The 24518-nt window shown below is 34.6% G+C and overlaps 1 protein-coding gene across 2 annotated transcripts; it reads left to right on the top strand.

Moving 5' to 3' along the window:
- wfs1 (wolframin ER transmembrane glycoprotein wfs1) lies at positions 1-24279 on the top strand. 2 transcript variants are annotated; one of them, XM_069823220.1, is made up of 9 exons: positions 1-111; positions 894-998; positions 6075-6194; positions 6293-6389; positions 8121-8332; positions 10399-11630; positions 13751-14034; positions 16157-16318; positions 19464-24279. In XM_069823220.1, the coding sequence occupies exons 1-9, from the start codon at positions 51-53 to the stop codon at positions 19834-19836; spliced, it is 2646 nt and encodes an 881-aa protein (XP_069679321.1). In that variant the 5' UTR covers positions 1-50; the 3' UTR covers positions 19837-24279. The 2 variants fall into 2 exon arrangements, with proteins under 2 accessions (XP_069679321.1, XP_069679322.1); XM_069823221.1 differs by lacking the exon at positions 894-998 and having other exon boundaries at positions 6-111.
- The last annotated feature ends 239 nt before the right edge of the window (positions 24280-24518 follow it).

The raw sequence follows: 24518 nt of genomic DNA, 5'->3' as shown, positions 1-24518 counted from the left end.
TGTTTTCTACAATTGGAACAGGTGGTTGGTCGCACTGGGAATGACTAAACATGGCAGGTGTGGTTCCAATGCCTGCTAAAACGTCAGGTAGAAAACAATGGACATTACACGGTAAGAAATTGCAATTAAATTTGATGTTATTTCTGCCTTTGCGTATTACTGTAATTTATTTCTTCTAAAAAATGTTATTACATGCGTTAAACTATATATGCATTTGTGCCAGTACTCATAACCTTAAATGGTAATTAACATTCGGATCACGGCATACTAATATCACATTATTATGAACAGAGCATACTCAAACGCGGTAAGTGTGAACAACACTGGCAGTATATATACATGTTATTAAATATATCAATTTTATTTTTAGAATAGTGTATAATGGGTACTGTGTGATTCTTTCTAACAGTTTTGCTATTTTGGTACCCAGTTGAAACACTGATAGGCGAACCGGTTTCTACTGTATTTACATTAACTTTATAATTAAACGTGAACACTGGTTTTTACCTATAAGATATTGTTAGTTTTAATATTAAGAAGATGTTATTGCACGTTGTCATTGCTATCTAGGCTAGTTTAATGTTCCAAATTATGAATAAGAATATATAAAGAGAAACGTAATTCGAGTGGGAGAATGGCATGCAATGCTCAACCCTTCTGACTTCCAAGTTCATGTAACGATATTCAGTCGCTTGAACTTCATAATTCGTAATATTACCCTAACACGTACTAACACCAACACCAAGAATTGTGACTATTTTACTAGATTTGTTATTCCTAGAATTATGATCATCATGAACATTATCTGTATAATCATTTCCCCAATGTCACTGCATGTAAGTAGTAGTTGTTGAAGTGAATGCATTTTTATTTAATTTTTTTTATTTCTTAAGATGGCCCAAGGGGTTCTCTACGAAGGCTTCGAAGTCAGTTAGCCGAAGATGGATGTCCAGAATCTCAAGTTATATTGGCAAAGCTTCTACTTGAAGAGAAGTGTGGTAAGAATATTTCATTCTTGCTTCAGTCATGTGATTCCCCGAGATGAACTAATGCAGATAATTACTGTTTTGAGTGAAGTCTAGAATTCGTATAACGACGTGAGCTGTTATTGCACTCACATGCAGTTACACATAGCACATGCGCATACGGTCCTCTCTCCTCCGTTTTACTGTAGATGTGAAAGAGATAATTCGTGTTTTTGTTTTATAACTACCGATATAATAAGAATGAAAGCTAGGCTAGTCTTTTGACATCACAATTTACACATGTGCACGTTTGCCCTTTCCTTCCCTACTAAGGCTTGAACCAGTTGCCTGGTCGTAATATAATAAAAACAGAATGAGACAACACACAGTCTAATTTCACATTCTCAGATATGGCTGCAAAAGGGTATCTGTCGGATACAGAGGGGAGAGCCATTAATCCTTCCCATTGAAGGCTTTAAGGAACCAACCTGGACAAATACCCAATGTCCCATCCCTACCTTCCCGTGGTGCAACTGTTAGTAAGCATAATTTTACAAGCTGAACTAAAGGGAGGGGCTACTCATCAATTAGCACTGGTCAGGTTGATATAATTTTCCTCTATTCAATACCTAATTCCCTCTTTACCCTTTTTATCCAGTCCTCTGACTGAACTCTTACTTTCTTCGACCCCGACGGCATTAGAGCATTTGAGGCCTAGGGGTTCATTTCACTTTCCTTCCTCCTCTTTCTACTTTTCTGTTCCTAGTGCTGACCTGCTATGGCACTAAAATCGTCCTCCAGTGGCTTAAGGAGGGAAAGCTGGTGATTAACAAGATCTCCCAGCTAGGTCCAATGGACCCGTCGACCAACAACAGGTGTGGTCCTCCAGACATTCTGGGGGTTGTGTGTGAATGAAGTAGCCACCAAAACGTTAAAATATGGTGTCCACTTAAATCGGCTACAACTTGCCATTTAAAACCAAGAAATGGATTCGGAACACCTCAAAATCTGTGCTTCAGTGGCTGACCATGATAATATCTTTGAAAAATATTGGAGTGCAAGAGGTCAAATGACTTAATTGTCAAACGCCTGGCATTAGAAAACAACAACAACATTATCAGATATTTTATGAATACACTATGATTCGATTTTCAGATTTCTCAGAAAAGTGATTTTACAAAATTGTGCACCTATTGTTACAAAATTAGATTGGTAATTTTAACAGTACCATTCCATATTGCTTACTGTATAAATTGAATAGCCTATTGGCTATTGAAAAAACGTATAACTTAGTATTATAGAGGTATTCTGCTGACAATAATAGCCAAGTCTCAGGCGTTAGTTACTCATTTTCATACTGGATGGTGGCCACACTTTACTGGCAAATAATAACAAATCCGATTATAGTAAAACAAATTGTCAACAGGATATCTTTTGTTTACATACGATATGTTTTATAACTGGTAATTTTGTGACAATATTTACTTTTGCGTCACACTGCACAATTGTATCAGCTCCATAGTTCTATCAGTGTAAGCCTATAGGCTCTACCCATGAAGGGGGGGGGGGTGCGCGCGTAATGCTCAGGGTTTAACAATGAAGTTATTTTCCTTCTTGCTTCCAAATATTTGGACGTAAGATCCACAAGTCTCAAGAGCTATGTATATAAATTTTGACAATTTTTGAACAACACCTTCATACTCATATAAATTACTTATACCTTTATAAGTCTCGAACCCAGGAAATAATATCCTCACTGGGTTCTAACTATGGCTTGCTATATGAGCAAATGTCATCATATATATAAATTTTGACATTTTTTAATAATGCCTTCATACTCACAAATTACGTGCAGTGGTCATTATGTATATACATTTTTTTAATAAGGCCTTCATACCCACAAATTATGTGCAAGGGTCATTATATGTATAACAATTTTGATATTTTTGAACAACTACTTCATATTCATACAAATTATTTCTACGTTTACAAGGCTCGAATCTAGGAAATTGTGCCTTCACTAGGCTCTAAGTGTGGCTCGTTATTATATGGGCAAAAGTCATTATCTATATAAATTTTAACAGTTCTGTATACACGTCCAGATTTGACCGAATTTGACTTTTTACCTAACATAGGCCTATGTTGTTTTGTATAGGCTACCATCCTGTAAAAAAGAATATCTCAAGTCCAACTCGAAACCTGTGTTTTTGAATCGTAAAAATATTTATTTCATTACCTTTATTAGGCAAGACTATGTAGTTTTCTTGTTCTCCTGAACAGTTTACTTCAATGGACTTGGAATGTTTGTCAATTCAGGACTTCAACTGGACCAAACCAGGATTCCCCTCCCTCCAGGAAAAGAGTGCAAGGATCTCGATGTTGTTAATTTTAATGTATTATTCTATTCCATTGTAATATTCATAAAAGTGCAAAATAGTGATATAATTACAACTTTAAATGAAGAGGATGTGTTATGATTATAGTAGATACTCTAGTGCAGCGGTCATCAGCACAGTGCACCCTCGGGCTAGCATCTCTTACCCAGAGATAAGAGACTGCACTATGGTGCATCCTTGGCTGCTACCGGGTATGCTCTCTCCCGCTTCCTGCTGCATGACGGGGCATATTATGATACACTGCTTACCCGTTACTCATTTCAGCGAGTGCTGACGACCACTGCTCTAGTGTATTTACCCCTAAATGTGTAACGTAACATAACATATATGTATATAGGCCTAGTTAAAGTTTGTTCACACTTGTCTGCTAAAGTAAATCTGGCAGCAACTCGAGAATTCAGTATGTACAGTTTCAGAAACAAAAAATTATCAGTATCTAAAGATTCAAGCAGCTTACCAAATAGCTGTCACCAAAATTTTAAGATTAAGTATAAGTAAACATATTTCATTTTCCCAGCTTCCCTCAAATACAAAACTATAAAAATGGTTTGAGCATTTGAGGTGGAAATTTATTTTACGTTAATGGCAGAACTACAGAGAAGACATAATCTGGCGAAAATTTTTCGAACACAATGAATGCTAATTTGGGCAGACCTGAGAGAGAAATTGAAGGTCTCTTTCACCAAATTCCAGGAAGCCCTGCTTGCCCTGAGGGCCTGTGGGGGTGAGTTTACAGGTCATTGCGAAAATACATATTTGTCCCATATACTCGATGCATCAGTATATCGTGACAAGCTAGTAAAGAATCTTGTGGGCAGAGACTATAATAGAACTTAAATGGCGCGAATTGTACTGCGTGAATGAAACTGAGTTTTAAATTATTCCATTTTTAACAAAGTAAAAGGACAATAAACTTATCGTAACCTTTGCAGTGTTCAGCATCTTAAATTGTTAATCTTCACACCACTGTGTTATGTTAACATTAGGCATACCATGAGTCGTACAGACATACTCGTATAGATACGAAAATTTAAGCTGACCTTTATAAGAAGGAATCCTGCCAAGATGAAAAATTTTCTGCGAAATTGTCATGTTCAGTCATAGGTTTTACTGAAGTTTATGAAGTATGTAGTCATTAAAATGACTGTATTACCCAGCAAGATTTTTATATTGAATCCAGCTACCTCTCATCTCAACTGTTGCCAATCTCATTTATTAAGGTAAGGATTGGATTAGCATGTAGCAAAACCTCTTCCTATGTTTCTTTGATGACGTACTACATATATGTATAACCTATACATCATATTAACCCGGCAGACTCACATTCATACAAATTTCAAGACTCTAGACACCCAGGCAATTTTTCTTCTTCAAGAAAAATTCACCGAGAGCTGAGCCCGGGAATCGAACCCCAGACCTCCAGATCTAGATGCCAGCATGCTGACCAACAGACCATGGAGGCAGTCATGGAAGAAAATTGAGTTTTAAAAATACTGTAGGACCACAGCAATAAACACAAGAACTTTGATGGGATATATATTTTTAACCTCCATGATGTTTCCTGATGTTAGACGACTCATAAATAGTATCTCTTGCAGACACTAATTTTGAGAGAGAAACCATTTTTACGCATATGTGTTCAATTATTCATTACCTTGATTTCATTTAACACTCAGAAGCCAGAAGACTTATGCCACTATTGCACGCAAATGCATAACTCTTAACCAGGGGTTCGTATACCTGCATAATCGGGTAAATTCGTGTTGGGATCCTTAGCCAAGCGGTTTAAAGTGCACAAGATATGTCCGGCCAGCATATTGTGCCTAAGATCACAGGTTCGTGTCCTGGCCATTGCAGTCAATTGATTGAGACTGTGGTAAAGGATGGGGAGGGCCAATGTAAAGCAATCAGTGTAATGGTACGCATGAAAGCTAACGTGGTTTCAGTTGACTGCAGTTGAAATGATTTTGCTCCTTTTTTAAGAAAAAAAAATTGTTTGTTGTTTTAATCAAATGCAATGTCCTTAATGTTATATAAAATTAAACAATATCAACGTATTTTATATATAACATATTATATCACATTATGACCATAATACTAGCTGGCCACTATAATGGACGCACGGCTCCTGAAGGTTAATAAAATTTTATTATGAACCTATATTAAATAGGAGTATGCCCCTACAATTTTTTTTTTTTTTAAGATTAGTAAGTACTTAATAGAGCTATGTATTAAAGTGTGAAGATTGAGGTGGGCTGGACTTGTGAAAAGAATGGGGGAAACTGAACTACTCAGTTATTGGAATGCAAGTCAGAGGGAAAAAGATGTGTAGGACGACCAAGACTAAGATGGTTGGATGGAGTGGTAGAAGATCTGAGTAGAATCAGAGTTAAAAGATGGTAGATGGTTGCCAGGGATAGGAATCCTCGAAGAAGACCTTGAAGGAAGCAAGGCTCTTATATAGTTTTATATTTCAGTCTTTTGAAGACTGTTTTATACATCAACTAGAAATTACAACTAATAAATTAATGCAGAGATGTATGAAAACTACAAAAAACTAATCTTGTTTCAGCTGTATATGCAACTCCATATGAAAGAAGTTTTAATTTGTGACTTTTATAGCTGTCGAAAGTTTTTGTGACTCTCTCGTAATTAACATTTTGTTGGATAACGTACATTCAAATAAGTATGCTTATATTCTGTTTTATTTTAGAACTGGAAGTTGACAAAGAAGAAAACTCTAGACTTGGTGTTTATTGGCTGATAAAAGCTTCAGAACAAGGAAATACAGAAGCCACCAACATTTTGAAACAATGTCTAGAAACAGGTCAAGGTGAGATAGTACCATTCACAGATCTATTATGAACTTACTGAGAGTAGAAAATGGTCACTTGACTTTTAATGCATTCTTTTGTTGCATATTTTACTTAGGAATAACGGAACACAATTACGTAGATGTGAAATCCTGCTTGAGTATGTCACAAGACGAAAAACTGGCAAGGAAAGCTGCCCGGGAAATGTTTTCCAGGTATGATAGTCGATCATTCTTCTATCTTTCATCAACAGAACAGAATTATGTTATTTTTATACTAATGTAACTACATAACTGCTAATTATAGTAAAATTGAATGTATAATTTTATAATGGTTTCTTACATTTGTGCTGTTTAAATTTAAGATGCAAGAATATGTCCTTTGTAATTTCCTTTTACCCAAGGTTGTGCTTGGGCGTGGGTTCGATTCCCGCTTAGTATGAATACCTGGTTGGGTTTCTTCAAAGTTTTTCCCAACCATAAGATGAATGTCAGTAATCTATGGCAAATCCTCGGCATCATCTCGTCAAATACCATTTCATTATCACTAATTCCAACAATGCTAAGTAACCTAATAGTTGATACAGCACATTAAATAACCACCTAACAAATCATTTCAAAAGATAAGCGAAGACAAATCGTTAGAGAGAATATTTTATAGAAATAAAACAATTAATCTGTAATACAAAGACAAGCAGTGATTCTTAATGTCGTCAAAAGAAGTGAATTCAGTCCTATTGTTAAATTTAAAGTAGATTTTCCTGCCAGTGTTACATCACTCAGATTGTGTAATAACTGTAAGTCTGATTCCAATAAGTTTTTACAGAGATCACTAAAACTTATATTCTATCACCTTGTAATATCGTATTGAGTCACACATCAAATGAAACAAAGATTGCCATTAACACTACTACTATTGTTGCTACTCCTACTACTTACTACTACTGTTATTGTTATTATCATCATCATCATTATCATCATCATCATCATCATCATCATTATTCAGTTGTCATGTTTCTGCATAAAGTATGTCTTGGCGAATCCTCGGACCTCATCTCATCTCACTACATCTCGCCAAAATGTAAAAAAAAATGTAAAAAAAATGTAAAAAAATTGTAATTGTAATATTGTAAAATGTTGACATGTTCCACATCTTAAAGCTTCATTGCTCATGTAAGATCTATGGAATAAAATAAATGAATGAATGAATGAATGAAACTGCTTAGTAGAGAAATAAACTATTAAGAAACTCCACAAGACATTTTAGATATTCTAAATTGGAAAAAATTAGAAATGAGGCAATAAAAAAATAAATAAATAAAAGTTCGAAATTCAATTTTAGATTTTGTGGAATATAAGCAGTTAGAATGGTATGAACATGTGCTACGGATGTCAGATCAGCAGCCCTGAGAAAGATTTTCGGAGCTGTGATTTTGAAACTATAGTCACAGTTAGAATCAGTGACAAACCTATCACAGCGACAAAATCACAGGTCTTTAAATCACACCCATCACTAGTCCAGTGCTGTTATGAAAGCAACAGGGGTCTTTCTCAAGGTGAGAAAATTTAGAACACAACAATTTAACATGCAGCCTAATTTCGCTGTTTCGATTTTTGAGGTAGCCTAAATGGCGACTCGGCTACTTAAACAATTTTATTACTCTCCGATTGCCCCTCTTATGTAGCTTAAATTGCGATAAATCGCGCAATATCACAACCCAGATCTGGTTTACTTGTTTCTGTATTGTCAATTTGTCCCATAATGCAGTGACATTATTGTATGTCATGACATCTTTCTTGCAGATACTAGTGTTCAGCTGCTTTTTAGCAGCTGTTGTTATTATTATTATTATTATTATTATTATTATTATTATTGTTGTTGTTGTCTCTACCGGTATATCATCCTGTGAAAATTGCATTTGTATTTTGATCATTGTTTCTCTCTAGTCTTTCATCAGGACAGGATTTCATCACAACAGACCAACTTCAGAGAAGAATGAAATTAGTGGAAAAAAATTCTGACAAAGGAAATGATACAGCCCAGGTTACTTTTGAAGACCCTGAACCAAAGCAGAATGATGATGGTGATAGTGCTGCAGGAAAGGATGCGGGAGGAAACCAGCAAGTAGTGAACGAAATGGCACAAGGCGCTAATGAAGGTTAGCACAGACATTACTACTATACAGCTGCATGTAATACAGAGGGAAAGGGATACATACACTCACATTAATTTTGACTGGCGATTTTTTATGTCGAAAAGAAGTTAAAAGTGCATTAACAAATTTATGTACAATTAATAGTTTAATCAGTCATTCAGTCAATCTTCTTAATGTATCCAGCTGTTTGCTGACAACATAAAGTCCACTATAGTTCACTGTAGTCTATTCAATTGATGTTTTTCACGAGAAATGAGGGGTATTTTGATCAGTGTTCATTATCGATGCCTGTTGCTAGTAGCCAGAGTTGGGGTGTAGTCAATATATACTGCAGGACTGTGTCTTCTGCAACTGGTATTGATGATTTTAATTTACTTCTTTTATGGTTTATGAATGGACAGTATAGAAGAATGTGTTCCAGATCTTCATCATGATTATTACACCACAGACAAGTAGAATTATCAGAAATGTGAAATCAGTGTAGGTACAATTGTGTGACAATGTGACCCGTTAAAAATGTTTGAACATGTCTGGGCAAGTTTTTATACATTTCCAGATCATTTGGTTTCTTTTGTACAGACTGTAAAATTTTTCCTTTGTCAGAAGAGAGCCATTTATTGATCCATAAGTTTATAAAATAGACTTTACTGAAGCAAAAGGGTGTTATAACATTCACAATCGCCAAGAATCATCTTAACACAAAAATCACACTGTGACAAAATCGTTATTATCACAGCGATTTTTCCAGAGCTATCACACCTCACCTCTACATTGGACTAGCTGTAATGATAGAACCACGACTTGAAGCTTCAAAACACAGAAATGCAAAAAGTAACAAAAAAACTTCATTGTTTTCTCAACACAGTAATGTTCTTGTTTTATTTTATTTTTATATCTCAAATATTATAATATTTATACCACTCCAAAGTTTGAAGTAACTTTTGAATGACCTAATATTTAAACACGCACAAGTCGAGTAAGATAAGAGGAAATGTTCGTCTACTTACAATAGTACACCTTTCAGTAAACTAAGCTTATCTCCCTTCACATATTACCATTAGCATATATATTTTCCTTTTCAAAACAGTCACAAATGCTGTTACCAGACACGACTTCACTATAAATTGCTTTCAGTTATTTATCAGATGATTTCGCCATCAACACTGAATAGTAATAAAATGAATTGGTTTTCTTTTTATATTGAATTAGACAATTGGAAACCCCAGATTCTTCATAATATATTTTTTTTTTACTCATTATTACAAATTGGTGGTTTCAGCATAATTTAATTCTAGTGTACGAACTTAATCTCTGTTACTATGGATTAAATACTTAATTTAAACATGGCATCATCATGTCACCTGAAACAAGTTACATCACTAACTGCCTATTTGAATGTCACAATGTTTTATTGCACTCTGAAATCAATCAATCTTCTTAATGTATCCAGCTGTTTGCTGACAACATAAAGTCCATTATAGTTCACTGTAGTCTATTCAGTTGTTTTTCACGAGAAATGAGGGGTATTTTGATCGGTGTCTTGGTGAGGGTGCTTAAACTTGTTGTTTAAGCTAACAAGTAACAAAGAGGTAGCCAAATAAGCTGCATTAACACAACGCATCCCACTATATTTTTCACTGCTTCTGATTCATGGAGTCCCTCAGTGTAAAATTCTCCGGAGGTAAAATATTCCCTCAATCTGATCTCCAGGTAGGGACTGCACTGAGAGATGCCAAGAATCGTACTAAAGTACTTATTTGGAACACCAAAAGTCACACCATCCAGTCAATCAGATTTGCACTCTGAAAGACCGAAGAAGACTGGAAAGTCCTGTCAAGAGATGGCTAGAAATCGTAATAAACTTGAAGGGAGATATTTGTCATTCAAATAATCATTTCGTATCATTTAAAGAGAATGGTGCTGTTTTCTTACTATATTGTATTTTAAAGTTTTTATTACCTGTATTTAATTCAAATTAACAGTATATTTACTTGTAACAGATACTTAGAATTATACAAACAATTTGGTGATCTGATTTAATAGTTAGCAATTTCGTTTGTACATTGCAGATTGGAGATCCAAAGGGGAATATTCTGGAGAAAAACTTACAGAAGACCATCTGGTATCCGCAGCAGCTATGTACGCCCGTGGAGAGCTGCCCCTGGTTCATCAAGTGTTATCATTGACAAGTCCCAGTCATCCACATATAGATGCTATGAACTTTCTTCATCGTGTTTTCTTACATCCTGTTATAACTCTTAGATCTCTGTATGCAAAGGTATTAGAGACCCTGGCTAAGCAAGGTGCACCTTTCATGTCTTACGTATTTCCTACAGCATTAACACATATTCAGACTTTAATTTTATTGTTCGTATATTCTGTTCTCGGCACAGAAAGTATAATCTTATTTATTCCAATGATATTATATTATGCATCTTTTGTCGTCATGGTCGTATCAACATTTCAAATGTTACATCGAAGACGTGAATTCAGCGATTTCAGAGTCTGGTCACAACTCTTCCTTAGTTATAGTGGAGGGAATCTGAATCCAGAAGAAGCAGAGTATCAGTATTGTAGTAGCAAATTAAAGCCTTATGGTCATTTCTTTCTTGCATTATTAATAAACTTAGTTGTTTATCCCCTCATAGCTCCTCAGTGGACACCACAGTCTGAAATTACAATCCTTGCTTTTTTCTTAACAATGCTTACTCTTTATACTTTCATGGATGACAAACGTGTTCCAGATTTCCTGGCATTATTCTCATTTGCAGTCCATGTTCTTGCCAAATACCCCTATGAGACGGATGCTGTTGTGAGACAAGGCTGGAGGTTTCTGGACATTAGAATTCCTACATTTGCCTCGTATGTTGTCGGTAATGGAGTTGAATTTTGTCTCAATTTTCGTGCTGTCTTCTATCTTTTCATTCCTGCTGTATTTTTAAAGATTGCGGCAAGGGATAATTGGCGTGGAACTTACAAGACGTTAATACCACATTGTGTTACATTGTCGTGGTGGCAGGTAGCTGTGATATCCTCCCAAGGTGCCACATGGTACGGTTTAATTCGGAGCACCCTGGCTCTGGTTGGTCTCGTTTTGTTCTTGCCGCTGGCAGGTCTAGCAACTATCTTGCTTCCTGTTGCTGCTGTGGGAAAGTATTTGGCAGATTCGGCTGTGTTAGTTAGAGTTACTGCCACAGTGGCCCTGGCATCCTTACCACTTGCATTGTCATGGTATCTTGGACGTTGCAGAGCTCATGGTACAGCTGGAGGATTCATTGATAAACTCATCACAAGAATTCAGGTAAGAATGATATCAGAAAATACATATGTTCTTTGTTCAGAGTTTGTCTTCATCAAATGAAATACTTTAATATTGTTTTGAATGTTGTTTCTTTTCTCGATATAGTGGTTGCAGCATCTGTTCATTAATTTAAAGAATCTTCCATCTCATATCTACCACTCAAAAAACCTTTGGTGACTAATTCAGTTCTATACACCAAACAACTAATGAAGAAATTTCTATGACCTGTGCAATTGTATGTATGCTAAGTGTTGGAACATTGTTTCCTTTAGCAATGTGATGTCATATTCGTAAAAACAGTAGTTTCAATAACATTTGAAATACTTTTCAAATGAAAACTGGACAAAATGGGATTTTAAGTCAAAAATACCCCAAGCTTTAACCATGATCTTGCAGATATTGAAATATTTTTTCTATCAATACCATTCAGTGCAATAATAATAATAATAATAATAATAATAATAATAATAATAATAATAATAATAATAATAATAATAATAATAATAATAAATGCACTATAGAAAAATGATTCTGTAAGCACTTATGCCGTTCTTGCTTTAGCTTTGCTTTTTAAAAGTATTTCATTTACACTATATGGGTGCACCATTATCCAAAGGCTACAGCGTCAGCTTTCCACGCTGGTAACTCAGGTTCGAATCTTGGCAGGTCAAACTGCAGTTTGTAGTGGACAAAGATGGTCTTTGGTGGTAGGTTTTCGCGGGGTACTCCCATTTTCCTTACCAGCATTCCAGTATTGCTCCATTAATAATATAATTATCATCATCATACGATATTATGTTATTTGCCTCCTTTGGTGCACCAAGGGCAACACCTTCATGGTGGCTGAAAGAACTGTTGTCCAGTAGATGGAGACATTTGGCTGAATGACGGAAATCAAATGCCCGCCATTATATATACTGTATATATAATATATATATATATATATATAATATATATATATATATAATATATATATATATATATATATATATATATATATATATATATATATATATATATATATAATTACCATTATAGGCACGTTTCATACGACTTTTTATGCTCGACCATATTTCTAACTTGAAATTATATATATATATATATATATATATACACACACACACACACACACAAACACACACACACATGCACACAGTATATGTCTTTAATTTAAAGCAACTTATTTTTATTTGTAATTTTTGATTGGAAGCACATTGCTACAGATAATAATTTCTCTGATACAAACTTTTTAGTTAACACACAGCAAAAATAAATAATAATAATTTTTATAAATTATACACATGTCTTTGAGATGAATTCACTCGCAATGCTGAATATGTTCAGAATCTGTCCATTAATTTAGAAGATATTGCAGACAGACAGATAGCACGTAAAAATTGATTTCCTGCAGCATCACAATACTTTCCCTCTATACTTCATAATATATTAACGGTCTTACTAATAAAAACTCTATATACAGACGTTTAACTCTCTTATACTTATACAATGTGTAGCTCGTTTATGAGTCGTGTGTAAATTCGTTACTAATAATCACTGCATACGTCGTGTATAACAGTATAACAGTTACACAGCTACGTCATAGTTTCGTCATTACTTCATTACGAAAGGTAATAGAATATCTGAGGTTCTCTATTGCATCCGGTAGAGCGCTCTAGTGTGCCGTGTTAAGAATCAATAGTACAACTGGCTCTGATCAATTACCACACTATATTCTGGTCAAAGAGAACAAGCTACAGCAGTAATATTCTACTTATTCTGTGCTCTTTGGTGTGTTCTTCTGTGGTTACAAGGCATCCATCATCATAAAATGACAGTTGATATGAACAGCTGTTAGAGGGGTGGCCATTTTTTGTCTATATACAACGCTTAAACAAGGGGTTTCGTATATATAACTACTGCAAAGCAATTCCCATTGTATAGTTACAGATTGTTTATGCATACATCACTTATGCATGGTTTATTAGTAACGTTTTCTGTCTCAACGCTGCATAAGTCTCGTATAAAAACTATACACGGTTTATTAGTAAAACCATAAGGAAATAACATTTAGTCTGTTAGTATAAGTAAGATTCATTGAAGTTGTTTGTATATTTGTTCAGATCATACTAGGTGTAGTGGCTGCTGTGTCACTACTGCTTCCAACACTGTCTGACATGGTCGGCCAGACAGATTCTGTTGTGGACTACTCAGAGGGCAGCGGCGGAAGTTTGAGTTGGGAGCAGTATCAGAATCATTGTCACCAGCCAGCATGGGAGCAATCATCTGTAGCACTGGTGCAGTTACGTTGTTCGCATCTTGCCGGTTCCCCAATTGGTTGGGATGGTTATGTTACCGATGTTCGAATAAGAAGCATTAGTAATACCTTGGAGGCACTTTTTTCAGGGTATGTTCAGCTAATTCTGTCCTTTGTCGATATATCCTATCCTCACTTGATGTTTTATTTAAATACATGCTGCTTTTAAGTATTTGTCGATATATCCTATCCTCATTTGATGTTTTATTTAAATACATGCTGCTTTTAAGTATTTTTACAGAGAATATTAATAACTAGAAGTGTGAAATTATAATATTGGACAAACCAAGTTCCTGGGCAATAATAGTACATTATGCAACGAGCCTATAATGGCAGTAATTAAGACGCGAGTATGTTTGTTTATGAAACGAGCGCAAGCGAGTTTCATAATTTTCATACGAGCGTCTTAATTACCATTATAGGCACGTTTCATACGACTTTTTATGCTCGACCATATTTCTAACTTGAAATTATTCATAAGTTTTCATGTTATGGTTATGTAAGTGACGAACGGAACTGACCTGAATTGTGAGATGTGCGCAGACGCGAAAGTATTGATTTTTTCCAAGGCACGAATATCATTGACCTTGATATAACCTAGAGAACATTAGTCTTGATATAACCTGGAAATTGATTTAGAATTGAAAAACGAGATGACAAATTGAATTTATTTGAATATTATTTACAATTAACGCTAATTATTATAGTAACAGAACATAACCTTCTGCGACAGTATTGGATTTCCAGCCTCCGTGACTTTTCGCTAATTGTCTTTCGATTGCATATCCGAGAATAATCGATACTGGCGGGTTTATAACGGTACAAAGGTGATTTGTCATTGGCTGAACAACTGAATTATAATGAATAGGTGTACTTTAATGAGGTGCATTAAAGGCCTACTATCAGGTGTATAATTACTACATTTCAGCATGGTCGAGCATAAATTATTATATATTGCTATAATAACAGTATAACTCTCTGAATGAACGTTCGTGTTTAAATTCAGTAGCAACCGGTAATTGTTGTTTAAAAATCGACAATCAAAATATGAAAATATTACAAATAACTGCTGCCTCCCTTCATCCCTGACCAGGAACAATATCCATGTCAGAGAAAGAGAGAGAGTTACACTCTTTGCTTTATGTGCTCTGTAGCAGACAAAAGCAAAGATAAATATTGCACCTGTGCAGTTCATGGTATGCCAGAAGTTCCTGGCTGTCTCCTGAAGAACAAAAGAAAATCTGAAAAATTTATTCAAATTGAATTAAGAAAAAATTACTGATACACATTCTTCTATATAGCTTGTTTGCTGAAAATACAATTTATCGCGGTAATATTCATTTATGGCATTAATTCGTAATAATGAAATTGGTTTCAAGGTCAGAATTATGATGAAATGTAAATAAAACTGTAGAAAATGAGCAAATAGTATATTATGAAACAAGTTTATAATGTTATACCTTATGACATGAGTCAATTTTTAGGGAATCAGAACGAGTTTCCTAATTTTGACGAATGCAATAACTGTAGAACATTATAAATGTGTTTCATACATTATTTTTTTTTTTTCGACAGCGTTGTAAAACAATTAATAAAGAAATAACATCAGATATGTAATGATGGGTAGTTTGATATCATGGACTATGAAGATGAGGTTGCTATGACAACAATGATTTATTAAATATAGCATGGCAAATCATTTCATAATGATAACTTTGACGTTTTAGTTGGCATGGTAATATTTTCACGACACTAGTTTAATAATGTGGCGTATTATGTATGATTTTGACTAACAATTAAGACTGTTTATAAAGCTGATATACAAAACAAGCTGTTTTTATCGCAATTGTAATGTTTTCATTCCTCTATTAATAACATAAAAAATTTCTGTAACTTATCGTTGTACTATATAAGTTGAATAGTTTACATTAAGTTTTATTTAATTAAAAATATATTATACTAAAATATAAAATAACTGCTTAACATAATTCAGCATTACATGTTGCGTAGAAATTTGTTGTAGATTATATCATTTATGTTAAAATTGAGACCGTCAGCCTGTGATAAAATAAAGAACAAAATTAAAAAAATGAAAGTAAAGGAAGGTCTTGGAAAGCAAAAATATTGTATGCAACATAAAAGAAAAGTATGTGGTATGAACTCTGTTCAGTGTAATGCATTCACATCAATAATTATAATTTGAACTTCACAGGTTACCAACTTCTCTGCGTGATGCTTTGACCTGTTTTTATGGTGATAAATATGACCCAGACTGTGATGAGGAGACAACACCTGAACATGCACTAGCAAGCTGCAAGCTACTCAAGGATTTAAAATTGCGGCACACAAGCTGTCATTTGGAGGCGTGGAATAGGTATGGTAACTATACAGATCACTGTAATATACAGGGTGGCACACGAAATGTTGTACCATTTATTTTACACGTAACACCTATTGATTTGTATTAAAGTTTTACAAAATTATACAGAATTAATAATTAGGATTTGGAATTTTATCTCTAATGCAGAACACGTTCCATATGACCGCCGTTTTGCCTCACAACCTCTTGCAAATGAACCCTTACATTCGTCACCACTTTTCGACACAAGTCTTCAGATAGCGCACGGCACAACTCCACTAGAAGAGCTCTGAGCTGCACCACATTTTCTGGCCTCCTTTGGTACACTTTCTCTTTTAGGAATCCCCATAAAAAGAAATCGCACGGATTAATGTCCGGCCTATGAGGTGGCCACATTTTGCCGCACCATGTCGATGTGACATCACACGAAGATCAGACATCTCGTGCAGGTAATGCAGAACGGTGTTTGCAGTGTGTGGACGGGCTCCATCCTGCATGAACCACTGAGTTTCCATAGGGAGACTTTTGCCATGAGATGGGGGATAAAACTGCTTTCCAACATGGTTTTGTATCGAACTTGGTTGACAGTTTCATCGAAGAAAATTGGACCGATGATTCCATGAATCGAAATTGCGGCTCATACAGAAACATTTGCCCCAAACATTTCTCTTTCATGCAGCATGCGAGGAGGTTCCCTAGCCCATAATCGAACGTTATGTTTACTCACAACACAGAATAACTTTCACCTTGTGTTCAACAGTCAATCGCCCGTTGTCCGCCATTTCACAAATTGATGTTTGTGCTCGTAGCTATGGTTACATCCAAACTGTGATGCTACCTATCGGATTTTCCATGAATTTTGGCATCCACTAGCGCAGTTAGAAACATCGAAACAACAATATTAAAATTTTTATGTGATAATTAAATGGTATGACATTTCGTGTGCCACCCTGTATTTGCAACAGAGAGATTTGTCAAGATCTGATGTATTCCATATTCATACCGATATTTTCCTCTTTGTTGGTGTTGGCCTATATGCAGAACCCGAATCACATAAAGTGAAGTGGGTAGGCATTAGATACATACAGACATACATTAATGTTGGCCTTTCCCAATACAATTATTTAAATTGATTCATAGGAGAACTTTTGTATAGTTTTTCATGCGATTTTTGTCTCTTTCTTTGCCAAGATATCAGCCTTCTTATTGCCAACTATCTCGCAATGGGCTGGAATCCATTGTTTCCCAGTATTTTAGATTTAGTAAATCATAATATGTACTTCGCTTCTATCTTGGGGTATGTTCAAACTCTCTGAATAACTGTTCTAGAAGTGTCAGAGAGTTGAATAGACGACGTCAATCTCTCCATCATGTTCTATTGAGTTTCTTTCAGTTCATTTGTAAAATAGAAAAACTAACATGTTTCACCTACTCCAGCCACTTTATCATGTTCTGATAGGGATCCTTCTGTATAATCATATGTCCAATCATTTATTGAGTATACAAAGTTATAATGTGAAGACTCTTGCTATTTCGGGAGAGATATCTTTCTTACTAAAATTATCAATTATGTGCAAAAAAATAATTAATTTGGATGTTTTATTGGATTTGTGCTTTTTTTTTTCTGGCCTGGTATTTCTAGTTTTTCTTTCAATTTAATTTAACTTCTTGGAAAAATACATTTTGTGTTTTCTTAGTACTTGTATTGTCTTAAGATGTAGGCCTATCTCATTTTTCAGAATTTGAGTGCGTTATTATTTTGCAATCTGTAACAGGCTTGTGTTTGGAGATCTGACATAATCGGTGAAAATTCTTAATACTATTATAGAAGTTGTTCCAACTGCACCAGTTATTAGACGGAGTGCTTGATTTTGGACATGTTCAAGCATCTGTTAATTAGTTGTAGATGTTATTAATATTTCACTACAGTATTTCAGTATTAGCCACATGTCACCCAGTGGTACAAGGGAACATCACACCATAATCTCGGAAACAAACAATCGGGAAGAACTGATTGTCCCAACCTGTTTCACACCCTCTCCCACACTGAATCTTTACGGAGCTGTCAGACACATTTTTTTTTCCTCTGAATAGACAGGGTGCTTCATTATTACGTGTAAATACTTTGTGTGTGTAATGTAGAGGTGAAACTAAGACTAAAAGGTTCTATACAACTTTTTCTCAAAACCTTTAATTCCAGAGTTAACGCCATTTTGCGTGGAACTTTCGCTCCCAAACAAAGAAAGGATAACACACCGAATGTGAACTAATTATCACTTTCGTACAGTGCATTTGGACTTCAGTACAAAAACTACCAAAGTCACTAAACCCATATCCTCAGCAGTCCACTTATACACGTTTTGTGAACTAAAACCAAACACAGTAAAGAATGTAAAGCAATTTCTTCTAGACTTTACATATTTGCACAATTCTTAGTGTAATGCACGTTCAAAGTGCTGACCCTCAACTTGAAGACATACCTGTGCACCCGCCTTAGTAATCTCTGAACATTACACGGCCTGTTCAACTTATTACAAAGAATTCCACATGCATGTTCAATTCACTGTTGTACTTCTACATTAGGTACAGCAGAGACATACACTAATGACTTCAGGTGGCCCCGAAGGTAGAAGTCCAGAGGGATCATGTCCGGTGATCTGGCTGGTCAAGAAGTTGGCCCTGCACGGTCTATCCATTGATCTGGATACCCAGCATTAAGATACGCCCTTATGTTGCGGCAGTAATGCGCAGGAGCACCATTGTGCATAAACCATAAGTTCACTCGCGTTGCAAGAGGGATATCATGTAGCAGACTATGCAGTTCGCGTTTCAAGAATGCGCGGTAGATTTCCCTATTCAACTGCGGACGTAGAACTCGAGGTCCGAGTAACTAATTCCCCACAGTACCACACGGAATGTGTGGGAGAACAGTAATGTCTATGCAGTTACTACGACCTAGGTGCCATCTACTGGAACTCTGGAATTAAAGGTTTTGAGAAAAAGTTGTACAGGACGTTTTAGTCTTAGTTTCACCTCTACAATACACACACAAAGTATTTACACGTAATAATAAATCACCCTGTATAGGAAGGCTTGGAAAGTTAATGAATAAAAATTTGAACATTTTTTTTAAGTTAAAAATGCAACTTTTTCCTCGCAGGTATAAATTTGAAGTTCGTGTGAAAATGAAGTCTGGTATGTGGGGGAAAGGAGCAGAAGTGACACTTATTGCAGACGACTCATTCCGCAATTTCACCCTGGCACTTCGTCCTGGAGATCGTGTGTGGTTTGCAGGTTATTTAATGAGTGGTGGAGGAAAAGACAGTAGTGACCATTTATTAGGTGGATTAAAACCACAAGTTGATTTGGAAGAAATTGGTTGTTTGGGATGTCACAGAAGTGAACTTCAGATTCATAAGAAAGCTTCAGGAGGACTTAAAGTTGGAAGTTCAACATCATTAGTAGCATATGGATATGCTGGCCTGAAATCTGTGCTGAATTTTATATTCAATCCTTTGGTCATATTTAAGTAAATAGGACCTGAGTGTACATGTAAGTGTGAACTGTTTTCGTAGACCATTTGGTTGTCTTTCAATGTTTGCTTTAACAAGGTGGTAGCTGTTCTTGTAACAATTGTGTGTTAACCTACGTGTATTCGTAATACATGTGCCAAATTAATGTTATGGTCTTTTAATTCTGAAAAGATAAATATTATTTAAAGCTCTACTAAGCAATGTTTTACAGTAGATTCGTTAAAGTATTTAACCCAGTAACTGTATAAACATCAAACATTTTTTTCCTCTTCTCATAAACTTCATGTTAACATCAAAACATTCATTTTAGTGTGCTGCATTTAGATATAGACATATTTTAGCTCACTACAATCCTAGTCCTCTCTATAAGCAATGTAGTTTTCCATCAATGACATGTCAGAACATAAATATAAAGGCCTATTTTACCATAATGCATTTTGAACACGTGTTTATTTTCATTATTTTTTATGCATAGAAAACTTTTCAAAGCATGCAGTTACGGGGTTAATGGTAAGACAATTTGCAATCTACTGTATATTCCACTTGTTTCTTATAAGCCAATATTGATGGAATTTTAAGTATTTTGTTTCGTTTTTATTTCAAGACTTTCTGAATTTGCTAAGAGCTTCAAAGCTTCCTTTTTTATATTATCCGATAGGTAGTAAATAACAGTCCAAAAACTGAGATATCTAATGCACGTGAAAAATTACACAAAATGGGGACTCCTACATATATCGGAAGATTAACAAAAGTCATTTTGTGAGCATGATTTTGCACTAAGAGTGCAACAAAATACGATTGGATATGTAATGAAATGTCTGTATACAAAATATTAAACTTATGTAAAATGGTACAGGGAAAAAAAAGTGTGGTATCCGGCATTTGTTCAGATGATGTTCCATGCATATAAAGAATTGAAAGTTATATTTTTTTATCATGTACATTTAAGATAAGCTGCACATCAAAGAAATGTGAAAGGTAGACTAATCATAAAATTAGAAATGATGAAACATGGAACTATATTTCATACCATACATTAATTTGAGAAACAAATACTAAATACTGTCACAGTTCTAAGTCAGAGGACAACAGCAGCTCACATAGCACTCGTGGTGTTGACTATATTGTTAGTGGGGGGGGGGACAACTATGCCCCCATACAATGAAATAAACCTTACACATAGTTGTTACTTGGATTATATTATTACAGTTACTTCTTCTTAGGTTTTTTCTTTGACACTTATGTTTGAATAATTGTCTAGGTTGGAATTACGTAAGTTTCATACTTTTGTACTACCATCACAGAAGCTACGTTAAATTCAGAATTGTCCTTTATTGTGCTCTTTTGCAGTGAAACTGAAACAAAAAAATAGAGCGAGGCCTATTTCATGAAATATATTTAAACCAGATTTCTGTTACTTTGACACCACAGGAAACACGTTGCGAAGGCGTGTGGATTCCAGTTGCCAATAATCCTATTGTGTGAAATCCATTTCACTTTTCTTTGATAGCGCCTGTTCTAAATCTGACTGAAAATTTCAATAAAATATCGAGTGTATGGTTATGTAATGATTAGTCACCTTCCCAGTCTCTACAGACTGACTAAGAAGTGCTTTACCCTTTTCTGTTTCTAGATTTTTTTCTCAGTCTTATACTAAGAGGTGTATGTATTCATTTTGTACCACTCTGCAGGTATAAATGTGAGTGGTTCAAAAAAAGAAAAGAAAGGATTCTAAGAGATAATTTAAAAGAGTCTCGTAAAAACATATTATTCTGATTTGTGAAAAATTCCTAAAAGTAATAATAGCAATAATTATCATATTTTTAGGAGTTGCCTAGCTGGGCCTGTTATGCATAAATGTCTGGAAATATAAATTTACGTTATTAACATTGGTAAGTAATGTCAAAATTTTCTTGTAATTAGGTTTACAGCATTAATATGTAAATCACTGAAAGACTAAGTCAAAGATGTACCTTAATATAATTTGTTCTAGAGGTGTATAGATGTAATAAGAGTGTAATAATAGATGTTGGTGTTTGTAAATCATAGCAACTACAAAAATTGCAAATGTGGTGTTAAATGTTTAACTCCAGTAGCTTGAAAATGTTGAATTAAATTCAGAATATATTTTCTGTTAAAATAGATTGCTGAGTAAAAACAATCTTTAAGAATATTAACTCAAGATCTGACACAATGTAAATATTTTTTCTTACTTCTTATATGAACTTCCAGATTCATATGTTACAGACTGCTTGATATTTCTTCTGTACATTTTCAACCAGAGTTCATTATGTGAGATTTGTTAAGATGTTCTTATGATGATGTTGATTTAGTTTTGATTTTGAGGCATCTCTAGCTTTGTTTTCTGTTTTACGTTCTAAAATAATGTGTTGTGGGGTTTTCCTCTTCACTGCTCTTGTGGTAAAAGTAGCTACATGTTTAAGAACTTCATGGTAGTTTTCTTTCTGTTGATGTCGATCTGTGTTTGATTTTTCCCATTTTTTTTCCATCTACCGCATGACTTTTTAACTATACTATCACATTTTTCATTACCTGATTTCATTTATGGAATGGGGTTGAAATTTAAGAATCATTTTTAAATTATCGATTTTCTTCATTAATTTGTATATTTCTTTAATTGAAGCCTCCAATTCCAAAACTGTCTACATCCATTCTTAAAAATTTTCAGGAAACGCCAAAAACTGATAACTTTTTTCCTAATTGTTTGCAGTGTTCGTCATATTTGAAGCTTATTTATGGAAGGAAAGAGGGAATTTAGGCACAACATTCATTAGAAAATTGCTAGAGAGATTTAGGTAGATGACGAAACCACCATTATCTCAATTAAAAAAAAAAAATGAATTTGGACAGTTTTGGAATTGGACGCTTCAATTCTAAAATAGTAACCAGTGGGTATGGGGCTCAAACACTAGCACTGGTTTTTCCATTCAGGTTGATGAGACTATTGTGAGGTCAAGTGTACTACATTGAGTTCGCAGATAAAAGCAGCAGTGGTAGAGGGGAGACATGTCACTGGTTGGCTGATAGAAACACCGGGGATGTTTGCTGGGATGCCTTGTACATGCACCATTAGTGATGGACTGGAAGATAGGTTTTTTTGTACTGTTTTATCATTGTCAAGTTGTATTTTGTAACCAATTGAAAAGCACTGATCCATTGTGAGGGAGGGTGCCCACTGTTAAAAGTAAAATTAGATCACTTTGAGTTATTTTCTGTGTGAGTATGTAGACATTTACTACTGTGATACAGCTTCCTTTTTACTCAGTGTCTGATGTGATTTCTCCCAAGGTTTTTAGTTTGTTTCTTTGAGTAATTTTCTACATCCATTTGATTCATGGACTATAACATTTATACCTGTCCTGTCATTTCTGGGTACATTACTCAGAGGTTCTTAAATTATGTTGTTTTGTTTCTATAGTGAGGTTAGACTCTTTTATACAAGCATTACTTCATTTTCCTCAAACTGCTGCTTGAAATCTGATGCCTAATCCTTGGATTAGAATTAAGGACTGCTTTTTACCCCATCTCCTTTATTTTTATTACTCTTTGATTTAATAATTTTCTTAAGTGCTCTCTTTTCCTTTTGCATTCTTGAAATCTTTGGTCCATTGGAACATGATAGTTCTTAATTCTGGCAATCTCCTTCAAGAGTTACTTCTGTTTCAGATCTATGTCAGACTATTATTCTTTGATTTTCCTCCCTCAACTCCTTTTTTTCTCACGATCAAATCTTTTCTAATATTAAACATGTCTCTCACTGATTTTACAATGTTGTCTCTAAAAATACAAATAGTGTGTATTTACCTCAAACATATCTGGACGTCTGTATTTTTTTTTTACTGTATATGATGTTCTGAAATTTTTTTTCTTTTCTTTTTTTCAATGTATAATCAATTGCGAGTATTCAATAAGGAGCTTTGTGATTTAATAATTAAAGAAACCATGATAGCATGAACTGTCTGTGACATAACGTAATTTTTTGATGGAAAATTGTTACAGAACATCCCAAGTATAGCATTGTGAATTAGAGTACAGAAGTCACATGTTTCCATTAATGTCTAGCTTTTTTTTTTTTTTTTTTTTTCAATTCGAGGTGTTCAGGTGACCCCATTTTGTATTATTCCTTATAACCATAAAATCTTTCAAATACAACTCAGCATATTAAAATTGAAATGAATGTCAAATTGTGATTCAATACATGTTTAGTCATAATTTTTGTGCGTGTGCGTTTACATGAATGTAATGTTACTTATTTTGTAAACCTTGGGGACGTGCATTATGTATTAGATTATGTTTAAATGTTTACAGTATGTCAGAATATTTATATTGGAAGTGCCTCTCTTGTGAAACATGGCAGCTAAAACACTGTTAACATAGCATTATGTATAAAAAAAAATAGACCAAATATATTTATTTAAAATATTTTGTTTTGACCCTAATCCTCTTTATTCTCACTATTTTAACGAAACCAATACTACAAGGAAGTTGCTGAGTTCGAACTTTTAGATTCCAACACAACATCATAGGCATAAACAACAGCCACTAAAAAATACTTAAAAAAAAAATGTGACGGAATTTGAGGAAATCCCTATGATTGCATGCAACATCTACGCAGGAATTAGGATAAATAGGATTTGCTGTAAGATTTAAGAGTGTTTAAT

This window comes from Periplaneta americana, chromosome 4 (genome assembly GCF_040183065.1).
Source record: "Periplaneta americana isolate PAMFEO1 chromosome 4, P.americana_PAMFEO1_priV1, whole genome shotgun sequence".
Classification (NCBI taxonomy): Eukaryota; Metazoa; Arthropoda; class Insecta; order Blattodea; family Blattidae; genus Periplaneta; species Periplaneta americana.
The sequence above is the reverse complement of the archived record's forward strand: the minus strand, read 5'-3'. Positions and strand labels throughout refer to the sequence as shown.